We start from the raw sequence: 19,318 nt of genomic DNA, 5'->3' as shown, positions 1-19,318 counted from the left end.
CTGAATATTGTGCCAATTCTTAATTGCCATGCATGCAGGTGAGAGCCTATCTCAGCTGACTTATTGGATTCCAGACCATAAACATAAAATTATACCTATCAATTTTGCTTCCTCTTCTTTAAAATGAGGACAGCAGCACTCACACCTGGCAGGGCTCTTGATAGGTTTAAATAAGATAATCCGTGTAAAATACTTCATGACGTTTGTTAAATTAAAAAACACCCAAGAATGTGGGCTGTTATTGTTCCTTTAGGTTTATTTTTTTACATGGGTCTCTTCATTATATTGTATATTAACTATACATCCTATATTTTTTAGAACTTGCCTCTGTTCCCATAAATCATGGAATCACTATTTATATTTTAATATTTCAAGGATCAAACTCTGTTTTGACAAATTATGTATCTTAATATTTAATTTGGAAAATAGGTTCTCTATAACTTACCCTCCAGAACACAATCCTAGAAGTATTTATTAATTTAATGAGGAAATCTATTTTTGCTTATCTAGGGTCTTACCTAGTAATGAAGCCCTAAGGTCTACAGAGTACATCAGAAAAGCCAGTGCCTACTTCTTTGGTACTGTGTACTTTTTCAGCTTGTTCTCACTATTAATATTAAATTTTAAATGTGCATCTTCACGTCTTAAATTGTAAGTTGCTTGACCACAGAGAGCATTTATGAAATTTCTCAGTGTCTAAAAATAACCAGTCCTTCTGCACCCTCAGGGAACTTAAAAATAAATCTATGAATGTATACTGTGGTTTCAATTTTTGAAAACTATGTGAATACACTGAAAATAATATGAAAATAGTCACTGTTAATGTGGAGGAACTGAGTACTTAGTATCATTAGTTTACATTGCCTGTACCATTCCTTTTACATTTACTTTAAAATATAAAAGCAAGCTATATAATACTATAACCAAGAGAAGGATGTGAAACATATAATTACCTGCTCTTGCTAGCAATGTGCGAGCAGCTAAATCAAACTTGTGCCTTCGTGTTACTGCTGAGCGACCCCTAGTTGGTGGTCCACTACCAGAAGCTGCATTCTCTGTATGATCCAGATTATCAGGGCTGTAAGTGTAAGTTTGAAAGCAACATGGATTTTTAAAAATGATCATTAATAGAAGGAAAAGGTGCATGCTTGCTTGTGAGGGTACTTTTTTCTCCAAATATTACCGAGAATAAAATATAGTTATAAAACTTTGAAACATATCTTTTGTCCCTGGTAAAGATCCTAAGTTTTAAATGTGTCACATTGCCATGAGCAATAATTTTATATGATTTTGAATTATGCCAACAATGAAATGATGCTTAATGCATGTTCAAATTGAAACGAGGTCAATGGCCTTAACTAAATTCTAAATGATTAAATACTTAAAAATTAAAGTGATTGTGCATCCTTGCATAAGAAAAACAAGTATTTCAAAATAAATTACAAAAATATTCACTAATCTTGTCAGAAAGGTCTGTATATTACATAAGGTGCAAGCCATGGTAACCATATGACTTCATGAGCTAAAATGAAAAGTTAAGATTTAAAGTCATAAGTGATGAAGGAGGAAGATTTTAGGAAGAACTATAAAATATATTATAGATCATTTTGGGCTAGGTATTATCACAGATTTTAAAAAGGGTATATTGTACAGATATTAGAAACTAAAGAATAAAAATATAAATCTATTTTAAGAGTTAAAAAAGCTTAAAAGTCCATTTCCATCAAATGCATTAATTAAATCAATTGCTAATATTAAAATGAACATTGTATTTCATATCACCTATATGAAAGAAAATTATTTTTCAGTTTCCTCTTTTCAGATCAATTTTACATAAACTTTTTTCCTTCTTTCCCTGAAAACATCCCTTCAAGATAAAATGGTTATGTCATTCTTCCCCTTCACAGAAACATTAACTTGAAACTAAAATGTCCATCTTTTCATATATGTCTATCACCTTTACATACCATTAGAAGCTTCTATAAAAGGGAAACAAATGGGGCTTTTGGGGGTACCATTTATAACACACTGAACAGAAATATGGAGGATGGGAATTTCACCTTTCACTAAAGCCTTCCTCCATTTCAGCAGCATCAGCCGATGGTATGTCTCCTGGTGACTGCAAATAACAGGGATCATTTGATTTCCCAGCACTGCCTAGAACTGCTGCTCCGTGCCTTGAGTCTGCTGTGCTGCCTGACTGAGGCTCCTCCTCATCCTCATGCCCAGGGTGCTCTATCATCCACATGGCAAGGACAGTGATGTTCTGGGCATCAGCCTCCCCTCGAGCACCTGAACAGGGGGAAAAACAAGTCTGATATTGACTTTGGGCAAAATAGTTATTCATGCTAGTGTCTGTTATGATGTCACTGAACTAAACCTGATGTTAAAAATCTTACCAAGCTTTATGGCCTCTTAAAAAAATATTGCCCTTAATAAGATTAAGTTTCTCATATCTGTATATACTGACATATAAAAACTTATTCTACCTGTGGCTTCCATGGCTTTGGCAATCTGTCGGAGGGAGAACCCCATTTCCAACAAGGGTACTGCAATTGCTGGAGGAGGAGGAGAAGTTGAAAGTCTACTGCTTGGGTCTGACAAGGCTGAGAAAAAGAAAGAGAAGTAAAGACCTAAATATCACTATATAACATGAATAAAGTCTTCTCCGTGTAACTATAAGTTTCTTAATGTAGTTCAAATTCAACGAAAATTTACTCTAGCAAGAATTCATTAAATGTATAACTATTATTAAACCTGTTATAGATTATGGTTTTTCATAAAGATAAACCTGCTAATACAAAATAAAACTACTGAAATAATATAAGACATTTTATTTTGAAATAGTTACCTACTTACAAAAAATTTCATACTTAACAGACATTTGCAAGAATGCACAATGGATTATTTCACCCCTGAACCATCTGAGACTTTTTTTCAGACAATCTTCCCTGAATACGCTAATATGTAACTCCTACAAATAAGGACATTCTCCTGCATAACCACAACACAACCATCAAAGTCAGGAACTTAAGAATATTATCACTTATTCTATATCTCATTCCAGTTTCACCAAAAGTCTAGGTAATGTTCTTCACAGCAAAGGATCCTCTCTAGGATCCCCTTTGCATTTATTTAGTTTTCATGTTTTTCTTCAGTATCCTTCAATCACTTAGGTACTTTGAAGATTATAGGCCAGGTATGTGGTATAATGCCTGTCAATCTAGAATTCTACACCAGTAAAAATATTTTTCAAAATTAAGGTGAAATAAACTCTTTCAGACATACAAGAGACAAAATAATTCATCACCAGCAAATCGCTACAAGGAAGTCTTTCAAGCAGAAAGAAATGACACCAGATGGAAATCTGGATCTACATAAAGGAATAAAGAATATCAGAACTGGTAAATATGTGAGTAAATATAATCCTATTCTATATAATAAATGAGTAATATGCAAATTGACGGAATGGCAGACCGGTCACTATGATGTGCACTGACCACCAGGGGCAGACGCTCAACACAGGAGCTGCCCCCTAGTGGTCAGTGTGCTCCCACAGGGGGAGCGCAGCTCAGCCAGAAGCCCAGAAGCCGGGCTCACAGCTGGCGAGCACAGCGGTGGTGGCAGGAGCCCTCCTGCCTCCATGGCAGTGCTATGGATGGCCATCAGTAGGCCATCCCCTGAGGGGTGCCGGACTGCAAGAGGGCACAGGCTGGGCTAAGGGACCCCCTAAGTACACAAACCTCGTGCACCGGGCCTCTAGCATATATGTAAGTTTTTGAATCTCCTTAAGGGACCCCCTAAGTACACAAACCTCGTGCACCGGGCCTCTAGTATATATATAAGTTTTTGAATCTCCTTAAAAGATAATTGCCTGTTTACAGCAAAAATAATAAAAATGTATTATGGGGCTTTATAACATATGTAGAAGTTAAATGTGTTACAACAAAAGTACAAAGGCTGAGAAAAGGGAAATGAAGGCACACTGTTGTTAGATTCTGTTAGTATACATGAAATGGTAAAACATTACTTAAAGATAGACTGTGACAATTAAAGGTGTATACTATAAACCTAAAAGTAAATTCTAAAAATATAATACAAAGTATAATAAACCAACAAAGGAGATAAAATTTTTTAAAAATCATTTAATCCAAAGAAAGTAGACAAAGGGGACAAAAGTACAGGTGAGATAAACAGAAAGATGGTAAATTTAAGCCCAACCATACCAATAATCACACTAAATGTCAATGATCTACCCCAATTAAAAGGCAGAAAACATCAGGTTGGATTTTAAAAGGCAAGACTTAAATATAGGCTGCCTTTCCAAAAACCACTTAAAATATAAAGACACAAATAAGTTAAAAGTAAAATGATGGGAAAAGATATACCACCCAACACTAATGAAAAAAACTAGAAGTGGCTATATTTATACCCGACAAAACAGATTTAAGGGCAAATAATAATACCAGGGATAAAAAGAGTCATTACATAATGATAAAGGGGTCAATTCATTAGGAAGACATAAGAATACTAAATTTTTATGGACCCAAAGACAAGGCTTTAAAATACATGAAACAAAACTGATCGATGAAAGGAAAAATAGACAAATCCACTATAACAGAGGTTTTAACACCTCTCTCTCAATAACTTATAGAATAAGTAGACCAAAAATCAAAATAACAAAGACTTAGATCAGGGGTCCACAAACTACGGCCCGCAGGTCACATGCAAATACAAATATTGTATTTGTTCCCGTTTTGTTTTTTTACTTCAAAATAAGATATGTGCAGTGTGCATAGGAATTTGTTCATAGTTTTTTTTTAAATTATAGTCTGACTCTCCAACAGTCTGAGGGACAGTGAACTGGCCCCCTGTTTAAAAAGTTTGAGGACCCCTGACTTAGATAATACTAAAAACCTACCTGACCTAACCAACAATTTATAGAACATTCCACTCAATAATAGCACAATACACACTTTTCCCAAGTGCACGTGGAATATATTTCAAACAGACCATATTCTGGACCATAAAACAAGTATCAATAAATTTAAAAAGAAGATGGTGGCATAGGTAAACACCGGAGATTGCTGCCTCGCACAACCACTTCAAAAATACAACTAAAAGACGAAACGGACATCATCCAGAACCACAGGAAGGCTGGCTGAGTGGAAATTCTACAACTAGAAGGAAAGAAAAAAGCATACCGAGACTCAGAGGAGGTGCGGTGCGGAAGTAAAATACAGAGGTACAGAGGCGCATGCAGAAGGGCTGGCGGCTGAGTACAGGGTTGTCTTTTGCAATCAGGAGGGAGTCTCAAGCTCTGAGCTCCAGTTCCGGTGAGTCTCTGGGGACCCAGACTCATACGGGAGAAACTGGACTGTCTGGTATCAGTCGGAACTCGAGGGTAGCTTTCTCTCAGGGGTGCTTGCAGCGATTGCCGGGACACTGAGAAGCAGGGCCTCTGAGGGCAGGACTGAGAGCAGCCATAACTGCTTGCTCTGCCCTGCTGATCCCCTGGGACCCCGCCCCACCCAAGCCGTGCACGGAGGCTTTTGCATATGAAAAGCCTGGCCCTTTGCAAACTGATAATAACCTAACAAACTGCAGCTGGCCCAAGGCTCCAGGGCAACTTGCATTGCTTCAAACTGGCTCCTGCTGGATAGCCTCAGGCAGAGGCTAGATTAGCACCTCCTTAGAGATCCAGGAGCCAGTGTGCCTGGTGGTCAGAGTGGGACCATCCAGATTGCAGCTCCTCAGATCCATAAAGGACACACTCAGGGGGCAGACTCAGTGAGCACCAAAGCCCCATTGAAGCAAGTCTTGCCCCGGAGGGGTGTCTCCAGCACAGAAGTTCTCTCACTGCAGACACAGCTGATTCTCACAGCCAATTGGCCTGGAGGTCAATCCCTCCCAGTGTTACCTACAACAATCAAGGCTTAACTACAACAAGACTGTGCATAAAGCCCACAAGGGGGTGCACCAAGAGTGTCTACCTCAGGTAATTGGGGAGGCTGAGCCACTGGGCCCTATAGGACACTTAGCACAGAAAGCCACTATATCAACACAGCGAAGCATAAAAAAAATGCGGTGACAAAGAAACAAGACACAAATGACAGAAATGGAGGAAAGCAAACTACTGGATATAGAGTTCAAAACCACACTTTTAAGGTTTTTCAAGAATTTTCTAGAAACCACCGATAAACTTAATGAGACCCTCAAGAAATCTAGTGAGACCCTCGAGGTTGTGATAAAGGACCAACTAGAAATTAAGCATACACTGACTGAAATAAAGAATATTATACAGACTCCCAACAGCAAACTAGAGGATCGCAAGAATCAAGTCAACGATTTGAAATACGAAGAAGCAAAACACCCAACCGGAAAAACAAAATGAAAAAAGAATCCAAAAATACGAAGATAGTGTAAGGAGCCTCTGGGACAGCTTCAAGCGAACCAACATCCTAATTATGGAGGTGTCGGAAAGAAGAGAGAGAGCAAGATATTGAAAACCTATTTGAAGAAATAATGACAGAAAACTTCCCCCACCTGGTGAAAGAAATAGACTTACAGGTCCAGGAAGTGCAGAGAACCCCAAACAAAAGGAATCCAAAGAGGACCACACCAAGACACATCATCATTAAAATGCCAAGAGCAAAAGACAAAGAGAGAATCTTAAAAGCAGCAAGAGAAAGAAAATCAGTTACCTACAAGGGAGTACCCATATGACTGTCAGCTGATTTCTCAACAGAAACTATGCAGGCCAGAAGGGAGTGGCAAGAAATATTCAAAGTGATGAATACCAAGAACCTACAAGCAAGACTACTTTATCCAGCAAAGCTATCATTCAGAAGTGAAGGCCAGATAAAGAGCTTCACAGATAAGAAAAAGCTAAAGGAGTTCATCAGCACCAAACCAGTATTATATGAAATGCTGAAAGGTATCCTTTAAGAAGAGGAAGAAGAAGAAAAAGGTAAAGAGACAAATTATGAACAACAAATACACATCTATCAACAAGTGAATCTAAAAATCAAGGGAATAAATAATCTGATGAACAGTATGAACCGGCGGTTGTAATAGAATCAGGGACATAGAATGGACTGACTATTCTTGGGTGGGGGGAAGGGGTGTGGGGGATTCGGGAAGAGACTGGACAAAAATTGTGCACCTATGGATGAGGACAGTGGGGAGGGGGGTGAGGGCCGGGGGGGGGGGCGGGGAACGGGTGGAGAGGAGCTATGGGGGGAAAAAAGAGGAACAACTGTAATAATCTGAACAATAAAGATTTAATTTTAAAAAATAAATTTAAAAAATTCAAATTGTACAAGGTATGTTCTTTGATGATAATTAAATTAAATTAAAAATCAAGAATAGAGGTATTTGAAAAATTTCCCCAAATTTGGAAACAAAATACTGCACTTCTAATTATGCCAAAGAAGATACTATGGTAAATGAGAAAGTACTTTAAACTGAATGAAAATGAAAACACAGCATTTCAAAATGTTTGAGTTGTAGCAAAAGTATTGTTTAGAGGAAAATTCGTAGCACTAAAAATACCTATATTATTAGAAAAAAACCAAAAGGATGGTTGCCAGATGGGAGGGAAGCTGGACTAAAGGGATGGGTGAAAAAGGTGAAAGGAGTAAGAAGTACAGATTGGCCCAGTGGTTGAGCATCAGCCCCTTAAACAGGAGGTCACGGTTCTATTCCCAATCAGGGCACATGCCCAGATTGCAGGCTTGGGTCCCCAGTAGGGGGCATGCAGGAGACAGCTGACCGATGTTTCTCTCTCACTGATGTTTCTGTCTCCCTCTCCTTTTTTCTCTCTAAAATCAATAAAAATGTACATATTTTTTAAAAGTACATATTGGTAGTTACAAAATAGTCACCAGGATATAAAGCACAGCAAAGGAAATACAGTCTATAATTTTGTAATAATTATGTATGGTGCCAGGTGGGTACTAGATAAATCAAAAGGATCAATTCATTAAGTTAAATAAATGTCTAACCACCATGCTGTATGCCTGAAATTAATATAACATGGAATGACAACTGTAATTAAATAAAAATTTTTCAAAATTTTTTAAAAAAAGGACTAATATAACTGATGTACAGTATGTTATTTCCCTCCCAAATAGCCATAATTCAATCTAGAGACTCAAAATACAGAAGACAGCTCATTTTGATGGGGCAGACTATCCCCCATAATTAAAATCATTGCTTTTACCTCCATGAAGACAAAACACAATGCCTACATAATAAAGTCTCACACATTTGGAATGTCAAAACGTCTGGGTGTCATAGCGCATGATAATACACGCACCTGTGCGGTTAACCGGCCTTGCTGACTGGGAATCAGGAGAAGTTAAGCTTTGCCTTCTTCCTACTTCATCAGAAGGAGAGGTTGGTAATGATGATATTGGAGGAGTCTGTGCACGACGTGTGGGAAGTACGGTGGTAGTTGGGTAACTAGAGAACATTTGCCTTTAAAGAAAACAACGTTAGTATAAAAATCCAATTACAAAATACAAGGTGGGCGAAAGTAGATTTACAGTTGTTCATATGGAAAATAATACAATAATTAATAAATAATAATACAAGAATAAACTCTTTTGCATACTCACAACTGTAAACCTACTTTTGTCCCACCCTGTATATATATATCACAGTCTTATAAAAGAATATGTGACCTGGAAAACTACACAAGTTAGCTATAATTAATTGGGGTGAGGAAGATTCCACAGTTTTAAAAATCATTATCTCATAAGATAATCTATACAAGTAATACAAGTAATCTATACAAGTAATAATACCTTATCATTTGTTCAGCAAAATGCCAATAACATAGCATGTGGGGGAATACAGCAATAAACAAAACATTTTTTTAAATCCCTGTCTTAAGGAGCTTTCCTCTACTATAATACCAAGAAACAGGGATATTTTGACAGGCATACAGCAGTTACAGGATAAAAAAAACTTGTACAGATAGATAATTTACAATTACTTCAAACATAAGTTCACTAGCTAGCCATGAAATTATTCACATGGATTCCAAGTAATAATCTATAGGTAAGTTACCAAAAGAAAAGATAACTGCTCAGTCACCCAGCACAACTGAAATATAGCATAAAAATGAGATACCAGCTGTGTAAAGGAGACAAGATATAGAGAGGCAGACCCCTCAGGCTGAGAAGGCAGACACTGGGTAAAGAAGAAAGTCCAGGAAGATCCTCACCGACTGACTGCTCTTTCGATTTGTTCAATAGAACTAATAACTTTTAAGCATCAAGAAAGCATTGTCGATGCACTCAAATAATTGTAAGATCATATTCATGTAAGAGGCACTTGTTCCCTGATTTCTGATATTCGGAAGGCAGACACAATTGCAGCTCTAATATAGTCCCAGTCATTAACAGGAAAACAAAGACTACAAAGACTAAGAAGAAAGGAGGGGTCCCAAGCCCTGGTGAATGGTTCTGGGAGCAAGGGAGCATTATTATACCACTGAATCCCATGCCTACACTACAGAACTTGAAAGGCAAAAGGAGTCATGGTGCTATTGATCCTCTATGGATGCCTTGAATTCTATTAATTGCTGGAGGAATTAAAAACCATATTAGAATATTCTATCATTTCTCTCTTCTTGCTTTCTTAAACAGAAGCACCTCCTGGATCTGTGTTACTTAAGTGAGAGCTAAGTGGGAGGAGATGTGTGGGGAGTGGGCAATAACAGCTACTAGGATTAGTGCTCCTTCTGCCCCAAACCAGAGCAATAATTCTTTTTTTAAAATTTCTTTATTGATTAAGTTATTACATATGTGTCCTTATCCCCACATTGCCTCCCATCCCCCCCACTCATGCCAGGGGGTTGAGGTCATGAGACAGAGCAATAATTCTTAGTGTGGCCACTGTGTCAGAATTATTGAGGAAACAATTCAAATGCAAATTATGTGCCCCCACCAGACCTAGTGAGAGACTTGGGGAATACATCCCCAGAGCTTTAAAAAGCCTCCCAGGTAGCTCTTGTGAAGACCAAATATTGAGAATTATTACAATAATAGCCACTCTCCCTAAGAAGTCAATCTACACACAGGGGAATAATAGTGACCCGTCAATTAAGAGAAGGGGGAAAAGAAATAAGAAAAAAGGATACTATTCATTTTCCTTCCCTTTATTTCACTTAAGCCCTAGGTGAGAAAGTTCACAAAACACTCCCTCCCTAGAGATCTTCTCTCAAGGTTTTTGGTTTGTGTATACATCTGGCAAACTGAAGCAAAAAGAAACTGGAACATTATTTGAAATTTATAAATCTATTAAAATAGGGTTGGTTGAAGAAGCATCATAAGACACGCTCTTTCATTTGAAAAGTAGACTTTCTTGATCTTATAATAAGAAAGAAATAAAGAATAAAGAAATTATTCTAAAGGGAAAATAACCTGAGAAAAGAAAATTAACTCATGGAGGCAAGCTCTTTCTTAAAGTTGTAACAATCAAAACACAAGTATTTACTTTTTCAGGGAAAACATATTCAAAAGCCTAGCCAAAAAATGAAAGAACCATTATAAGGAGATAGAATAGTGCTGGAGTACCTGATTGGCAATGGAACCATTGATTAGATCTGGGACCAAAACTAGCTATGAGACTTGGGCAAGTTGTTAAACTTTTTCTGAAGGACATTTCCAACTTCAGTAAATTGGGTTTGACCATATGATTCTTTAGATTCCTTCTAACTCTAAAACACCTTGATTTAGTTGGGCACATTCTTCATAAGAGAATACCTGTGTGCTCATAACCATAGGCATCAAATGTGGCACAATTTAAAGGTTAACTTCCCTACCTGAGGAGACTTAGTGGCATCACTCCTGGGGACTCAGATGCAGGCACTGTTTCTGTGTCAGTGACTGGAGTGGTGGCAGTTGTGGTGTCCTCCAGCGAGCTACTCATAAAGGAAGTCGTGCTCGAGGCTGATGGGCTAGTGGTAACTGGAGTCTGTGCCTGCTGGGCTGGGTCACTTTCTTCAGCTTGTTGATCAATCTCTATAAACCAAGGTTAAGAAAGTGGTAAGGATTTTTTTTCTTTCAAATGGGAATGGAAAGCTTTTAACCTTTAACTTGGAAAGTTTCTAACATATTTCATAAATATCAATTCTATAAAAGATTTACAGAAAAAATGTTTTTACATCTACACTGAATTCACTATTATCCTCATAACTGTAGACTCTACAGACAAAAAAAAAAGGAACCAGCCCTTGTAATTATTCATTTCTTTCTGTTAGGAAAGGTTCTCTTAAAAACAACAACAAAAAGTCTCATTTGTGTATGTGAGATTTGACCAGAGATTCCCTAAAGGTATTTTATTATTAAAACTGTATTTCCTTAGCACTTTTATTTTGATGCCTATTTTTAGTCTTTAAGCAAGCAAAGATGAAGACATGTAAATACAAGATTATGAAAACCTAGACAGAAACTCCATGCTCTGAAAAGGACAATGGCTCACAAAACAAACTACTCCTAAAAGTTGGGGGGGGGGGGGGTTGTTGCTACAAAGATAGCTAATTCTATTAAGGTTTGCTAAATGGCCACATACTTTCATAAACATCATGATCTTAACACTCCTATTATATGCACCATGCACCTCTCTCTGCCTATTCGCTGTCTAAGCTAAGACAGGAAGGAGAGGAGTAAAGAAAAAGGAAAGGAGAAAAAGGAAGGGAAGAAAGAATAACAGCAATTGAAGTTTCATTACAACAAGGGACTTTGTTTTGTCATTGCTGACTCCTCAGAACCTAGAAGAGTACCTGGCACATGGTAGGCATTCAATAAATATTTACTGAATGAATCTCATTTTAATCTTAGAATTCAAATTATCTCCAAAGGTGAGGATAAAAGATAAAACTAGATTTTTTTACATACAGTACAGGATCTATAAAAGTAATCCTTTAAAATGCCTCTGAGAAGTCATCAGAATAATATGTATTTTGAATCATATCAATAAATACTTGAGTATATTTTGTGGCATGAATTAAATTTCAGTTTTACAAAATGTAGTAGTAATTATTAAATTTGAATGCTTTATAGATTTAAAACAGAAAATTATAGGTAGATTATTGATATAAAAGAAACAAAAAAGAACTGTTCACCTTGCAAAGGAAAAATGACATGAAAATTGCTTTTGCCAAAAAATTTTTTTTTATAAATCACTTACAGAGTACATCAGTTCTGACAATTATAATTTCAACAGCACAAAAGCAGTTAAAAAAAATCAGATAACATACCTTGCTTAATTTTGCCCCCAAACTGGTCTTCCAAAAGCCCACTGACCACTAATTTATAGATCATGGCTTGAGCTCGTTCCAGATCAGCTAATCCCAATGCTCTCTTTATGGGGGACCGCATGACTGCTCGCTTCACCATGTGTCGCATCAAGAACTGCAGGGCTGCACGCATCTCCACGTCTTCGTGAACAACTGGAGAGCTTGCACAGTCTGAGTTGTGGCCATTTTCAGCCAGAACTTTTGGTATCAGCAACAGCTCAGCATATTTACTACAGCCAAGAAGAGCACTAAGTGATTTCATAGCACCGAGGTAGAGATAAGACAACTGGACTGCTCTGATTTCTGTCTGGGGTATGTCATGGATTTTGGACATGTGTTCATGATTTTTTCTCTTTCCTTCTGTTATTTGGTGTTGGTATTCCACACCTGGCAGGGTTGGATCTAAAGAAAATGAAGCTATTTCACCTTCTGATTTGGAGCTTGTAGTACCCTGACTTTTGACATCGTCAGATGTTAGGCCTGTTCGCGTATCTAAAGCAGATTCACTCTCAGTTTTCTGCTCAATGTCCCCTTTCTCTTCAGACTCATGTCGGTGTTTTTTTTCATGTCGCTTGGTGCTCTGTTTGCCCATGTCTTCGTGAATGCCAGTCAGATACGTGAGGTCCAGCAGCACAGAAGCCGTCAGGCCTCGGAATCGCGCCACGTCAAAAGGCAGTGGTTCACAGGGTTCCAGATTATACAATGGAGTATCACTAGGCGACCAAAAAGTTGGGAAGCTTTAATAAAGATCAGAATGACACAGGAAGAAGCAAGTGAGGGATAGACAGGAGGAAGGTACAGAATATAATGTAGACAAAATAAGATGCATCATGTACACACTACAGAGAATAATCTACACAAGCTAGAAAAGACATTACAGAGAAAAATTAGTCTATTATGAGAAAATGGGGAGATGTGATGTTAAATGCAAAAGCAATGAGATGTGCATGTGCTTTCAAAGAATATTTACCATAACATAATGTAAGCCAGAAATTAGCAAAATTTCTGTGAGCCAAAAAGTATGGGGTGAGCAAAAGGAGGTTTACAGTGTGGGTACATGAAATACAGAGTTTATTCTTGCATTAGTATTTATTCTTTATTATACATTTTTCCACAGGAATAACTGTAAACTTACTTTTGCCCAACCCATATTTTAGACCCTGTAGGCCAATCTCTGTTGCAATCTTTCAACCCCACCACAATAGTGTGAAAGTGGCCAATGATACACCTAAACAAAAGGGTGTGGCTATGTAATATTATTTATAAAAACAGGAGGTGGGCTAGATGTTCTCTGACAATTCCTGATGAAAGCTATTTGGAAAGTCTGTATAATAAATATAGCTTATTATGTGGGTAATGGCCATTTATAACCTATCCCAGAGAAGGCATTGTTTCTTTTAAAAAAATTGCTTTGTAATCTTCAATTAATGCTTCTAATTTATAGTTTAAGCAAAAATATAATCACATATTTCCTGATATTTGGCAAGAATTTCCAGATTTTTAAAAATGTTATAAGTATACAAAATGTAATAGAAAGCTTTAGCAAGTATAAAAAGTTTGGTGGTAAACATTTGTTTTATTAACCTAAGTCTTGGTTTCACTTAACCAAGGAACCAAGAGGTAAATTGATCTGATTCCCAGTCAGGGCACATGCCCAGGTTGTGGGCTTGATCCCCAGTAGCGGGTATGCAGGAGGCAACCGATTGATGAAGTTTCTCTCATCAATGTTTCTATCTATCTCTCTCCCTTCCTCTCTCTAAAAATCAATAAAAAGATCTTTTTTAAAAAAGAATACTTAAAATCACAGATAATCCAAAACCTAATTTTAGTCACAAAAATGTTCTGTCATACATTCAAAGACCTCCTACACAAAATGTAATTGATGGATCTACTGGCTGGCTTTTTTTCTATCCCAGTGAGTAATGGAAATGTTCAAAAAGCAAGAAACTAAATGAAAAATAGAAGAAAAGATCCCAGTTAAACATAAACTAGTAAGCTTACCATTTCTTCAAAAAAACAAAACAGAAACTATAAACTTTATAAATCACTAGTATTCCAAGGAACACAAATTTGGGAAATATTCCTTTAGAAATCACAGTACTCACACACAACTATATGAACAAAAGTATTTTAAAAAGTTAACTGGCAGCTCACCTAAACACATAATTTCTCACTGCCCATAGGCAATGGCCCATGTCACCATTACATACTCATTTGTAACAAGTATAACTCAACAGATCGTACCTGATAGTAATTTCTGCTTCATCCCATTGGACCTTGGCAGACGTGCTGCCCTCTTTGACCACTCCCAGCAGTGTGGCATGGCGCCCAGTTTGCCTGTGAACACACCGACCTCCAACTCTAAGACCAGCATCAACTCCTCCTATCACTGCCAGCACCGGCCACACCTCTATGCAAAGGGTCCTCAGCTGTAGCTCTGAGAGGTCAGCAAGGCCATGTCTATTATGTTTACTTTTCTCTTCCTCTTTGCTCTCCTTCTCCTCTCTCATTTCATTTTCCTCTCGGCTTTGAACCGAGCGGCTTTTCTTTAGCTTCTGGCCTGACTCTTTAATACATATTTTAATTTTGTGCAGCCTTTCCATCATTTTTTTGTTAATGCAGTAAGTCCAACGGTCTGTTCGGTGAAGGATTCGGATAAGCTGAATAGTGGCCTCTGCCAACACCGCTGCTACTGGACTACAAATGGGGTCTCCTGGAAGTAAGTCTCGTGGTGTGCCACGCATCTGCATATCACAAATTTTTACCTGTAAAAGAAAAGGAGTGGAAAATACATAATAGTAATAGTTCTCCCAAATTATTAGTCACTATAAATTCTGACATGTGCAATCCCATGTGAAACTAGTGTTTGGCCTCCTAATACCTGGCATTATATCACTGGCCCCAGTAAGGAGTGAGCAAATATTACAGATCTACTTAAATTAGTAGCATTATGATTCTCTGAAATAAGCTGCCCAGTCATTTAAAATTCCTGAAGCCCGTAAGTATCAGAACTGTTGTGGCCACACGAAAGATGGATACAGACTAAGGTATATGTGACTGATTCAATTTAATAAAAAAAAAAAAAAAAAAAAAAAAGCCTTGAGGATCTATTCTCTTTCATCTTCAAGACTCCAGAATAATACTGAGTTATGGGTCCATCTTATATTGTTTAAGGGACAGAAAGAAAATCATAAATCTAGATAATTGGGATAGTCCCAATCTGAACACGCATTTCAAGTAAGACTTATAGAGGTTAAAAGAAGAGCAAGACTTAGTTCAAACCATAACTCTGCACAGTCTTAGAAAATTTAATCTCACTAAACCTCAGCTTTTTCATCTAGTAGGTTACTTTAATAGTAATAGTAGGTTATTTTAAAGATTAAATGAGACTGCACATAAATGCTTATTACTACAATGCCAGACACAGTAAATGTTCAAAAATGTCAATGATTAGCCTGAAATTATAACTTTTGAAAATTTAAAAAATACAGTTAAAAGCAGAGACTAAAATGTAACTTTCATGATTAGGATTTACCAAGTCCAGGCCTTCCATTACAGAAATATTATATATGAGACAGCGTGAAAACTTTCTACTAAAGAATAACTAGAAATTCTGAATATCAGATCTAGGCTGCACAACATCCTCAAGTAAAAGGATAGGGTGGAAAACAAACGGACCCACCAGTATAGGACACCATAGAGAAGTCTGTCTGGCCTAAGTTTTATATGAGGAGAAAAAGAGTTTATGAAAGGGCATCTCTTTAATACAGTCCTCCCAAAAGTTTAGAGATTGAATTTATACCAACTACAAGATCTGAGAACCCCTTCAACTGAATAAATGAAAGGTAGCTTCCCCACCACAGTTGGAATGTCCATTATTCTGCTAATAATACCTGATTACATTTAAGGTTGTTTCTATATTTTTCTCTCATATTCATAATTGCCAATGAACCAGATTATCCCTAAAATATTTTCTTCTTCTTCTTTTTTCAATCCTTTATGGTACATTTTATTTCATGTTTTAGCTTTTTTTATTTCAAGAAAAAATTTTAAATATAATAATATTACATGCAATAAACTTTAATATTTCAAGAAAAATGATCTTAAATATAATAATGTTACATGGAATAAATATTAATATCTCAAGAAAAATGATTTTAAATATGATAATGTCACATGCAATAAACACCAATTATTCAAGAAAAATTATCTTACATATAATATTGCATGCAATAAACATTAATATTTCAAGAATAAAATAACTTTAAGTATAATAATATTACCAAAACTATACTAACATAGTATGATATCACAAAAGTTGTAGGAAATATTAAAAATCTGCAAATGACAGGATTACTTCTATTAAATTCAAATATTTTTCCCTCTGGCTCTATTTTTATTTATCAGTTTATGTTGTTTATTATAATCCACAAATGAGTGAGATTATATGATATTTATCTTTCTCCAACTGGCTTATTTTGCTTAGCATGATGCTCTCCAATTCCATTCATGCTGTTGCAAATGGTAAAAGTTCCTTTTTTACTGTAGCGTAAATTCCATTGTGTAGATGTACCACAGTTTTCTAATCTACTCATCTGCTGATGGGCACTTAGGCTGTTTCCAAATCTTAGCTATTGTAAATTGTGTGGCTATGAACATAGGGGTGCATATATCCTTTCTGATTGGTGTTTCTGATTTCTTGGGATATATTCCTAGAAGTGGGATTACTGGGTGAAATGGGAGTTCCATTTTTAATTTTTTGAGGAAATTCCATACTTTGTGAATGATTCATGTGCATTTGGGAAGAATGTATAGTCTGCTTCATTGGGATGAAATGTTCTATAAATATCTATTAAATCCATCTGATCCAGAGTGTCCTTTGGAGTCTCTGTTTCTTTGTTAAGTTTTTAGAAGATCTGTCCAGGGAAGTCAGAGGGTGTTAAAGTCTCCTACTATGACTGTATTGTTATCAATCTCTCTGTTAAAGTCCTCTAGAAGTTTTTTTTATATATTTAGGTGCACCTATATTGGGTGCAAAAATGTTTATCAGGATTATATCCTCTTGCTGGATCAATCCCATTAGTATTATGTAATGACCTGTGTTGTCTCTTGTGATGGTCTTCATTTTAAAGTCTATTTTGTCAGATATGAGTATTGCTACTTCAACTTTTTTTTTCCTTTTCCATTTGTGTGGGAAATTTTTTTCCATCCCTTTACTTTCATCCTGTGTGTGTCTTTTGTTTTGAGGTGAGTCTCTTGTAGACAGCATATAGTTGGGTCATGTTTTTGTATCCATTCAGCTACCCAAACCTTTTGATTGGAGCATTTAATCCATTTTCATTTAGGGTTATTATTGAGAGGTACTTATGGCTAGGTTTCTCTCTCTGTTTCTTCTTCTCAGCAATCTCTTACAAGCAATCCCTTTAGCATTTCTTGTAATGCTGGCTTGGTGGTGATGAACTCCTTTAGCCTTTTTTTTTTTTTTTTATCTGGGAAGCTCTTTATTTGACCATCTATTTTGAATGATAGCCTTGCTGGATATAGTAATCTTGATCTCAGATCCTTGCTTTCCATTACCTTGAGTACTTCATGCCATTCCCTTCTGGCCTTTAGAGTTTCTGATGAGAAATCAGGTGTCAGCCTTATAGGAATCCCTTTTCTCTTGCTGCCTTTAAAATTCTCTCTTTTGTTTTTAATTTTTGGCATTTTAATTATGATGTGTCTGGGCGTGGGTCTGTTTGGGTTTTTCTTGTTTGGGGTTCTCTGTGCCTCCTGAATTTGTGTGACTTTTTCCTTTACCAGTTAGGGAAGTTTTCTACCATTATTTCTTCAAACACCTTCTCTATTCCTTTTTTCCTTTCTGCCTATTCAGGCACACCTACTATTCTAATATTGCGTTTCACTTTGTCCCACAGCTCCCTTAAGCTGTCCTCCTGTTTCTTAATTGCTTTTTCTTTTTGTTCTCTAATTGAGTGATATTTTCAACTCTGTCCTCTAATTCACTCATTTCATCCTAAGCTTCCCCTAATCTGCTGTATATTCCCTTCCAATATGTTATTTGTGATATGTCATTCTCTATCTCAGACTGTTATTTTTTCATAGTTATTATATCTTTTTTCATGCTGTGGAGCATCTTTAACATCATTACTCTGAACTCTGTTTCAGATAAATTTCTTATCTCTGCTTCATTTATCTCTTCTTCCAGATAATTCTCTAGTTCTTTCATTTGGGGATTCTTTGTTTCCTCATTTTGGTTGTCTGTTTGGGTTTGTGACTATGTATTAGGTAGATCCTCTACACCTCTCAATCTCTAGTGCAGGACAGTGATAAAGGTTGTTTCTAACTAGTTGGATCAGGCAAAGACTCAAAGCCTCCAGAGACCACTTCTGTCTACAGACTAATAGGATTCTGACTTTAATTCCCCCCAGGCAATCATCCTCAGGTGTGGCAGGAGTTTTTTCAACAGTGTGGGGCAGTTGTTTCTGCCTGGAGGCTAATTGTTACTTTTAATCTCTTAAGTGGCCTTAAGGCAAGGTGTTTTCCAATAGGTGGGTCAACTGTCTTCACCCCAGGCAAGGCAGGTGTCTATGTAGGAAAGATGTCCTCTGCTGTGTGAGGGAATGGCTCAGCCCAGGAAACTTGGGGTGTCTGCCTTCTGAGCTCTATCCCCCATATCCCCACTCCTGGCTTCTGCTCTCACAGCTCTAGTCCAATTCAGCCTCCTTCTGCCAGAGCACAAGGTGGGTGGTTCCACAGGGAATTTTTGTGCATTGGCCCTTCAAGAGGGTGCCTGAACTTTCAGCTGCCACTCCCTGGCAGACAGCACTCCACTGCTTTTCACAGCGAGGTGTTATGTGGGTACCCTCCTCAGATTTGGTGTTCTCTGATGGAGAGCCAGGCTTCGGGATTAGATCCCAGAGTTCTCAGTGGTACCCTCCCACAGTTGAGCTATCTCTCCGGGACTTACTTCAGTTGCCGTCTGTGGGAGCCTGGCTAGGCCTTTCGCAC

The 19,318-nt window shown here is 37.2% G+C and overlaps 1 protein-coding gene across 11 annotated transcripts in view; it reads right to left on the bottom strand.

Annotated features, from left to right (window-relative positions):
* The window catches only part of HERC1 (HECT and RLD domain containing E3 ubiquitin protein ligase family member 1), a 193,038-nt gene that overhangs the window by 54,112 nt on the left and 119,608 nt on the right, over nucleotides 1–19,318 (bottom strand). For 9 of the 11 annotated variants that reach the window (XM_059698824.1, XM_059698814.1, XM_059698883.1 and 6 more), the window contains exons 37-43: nucleotides 14,555–15,075; nucleotides 12,272–13,047; nucleotides 10,835–11,033; nucleotides 8,321–8,481; nucleotides 2,490–2,606; nucleotides 2,061–2,292; nucleotides 954–1,078 (exon numbers count right to left, since the gene is read on the bottom strand). In XM_059698824.1, the coding sequence (XP_059554807.1) occupies nucleotides 954–1,078; nucleotides 2,061–2,292; nucleotides 2,490–2,606; nucleotides 8,321–8,481; nucleotides 10,835–11,033; nucleotides 12,272–13,047; nucleotides 14,555–15,075 (2,131 nt within the window). The remainder of the gene's footprint in view (nucleotides 1–953; nucleotides 1,079–2,060; nucleotides 2,293–2,489; nucleotides 2,607–8,320; nucleotides 8,482–10,834; nucleotides 11,034–12,271; nucleotides 13,048–14,554; nucleotides 15,076–19,318) is intronic. The other 2 variants (XM_059698867.1, XM_059698893.1) reach the window with 1 other exon arrangement.

The sequence above is a fragment of the Myotis daubentonii genome, chromosome 1 (assembly GCF_963259705.1).
Source record: "Myotis daubentonii chromosome 1, mMyoDau2.1, whole genome shotgun sequence".
NCBI lineage: Eukaryota > Metazoa > Chordata > Mammalia > Chiroptera > Vespertilionidae > Myotis > Myotis daubentonii.
This window is presented reverse-complemented; position numbering and strand designations above follow the sequence as displayed.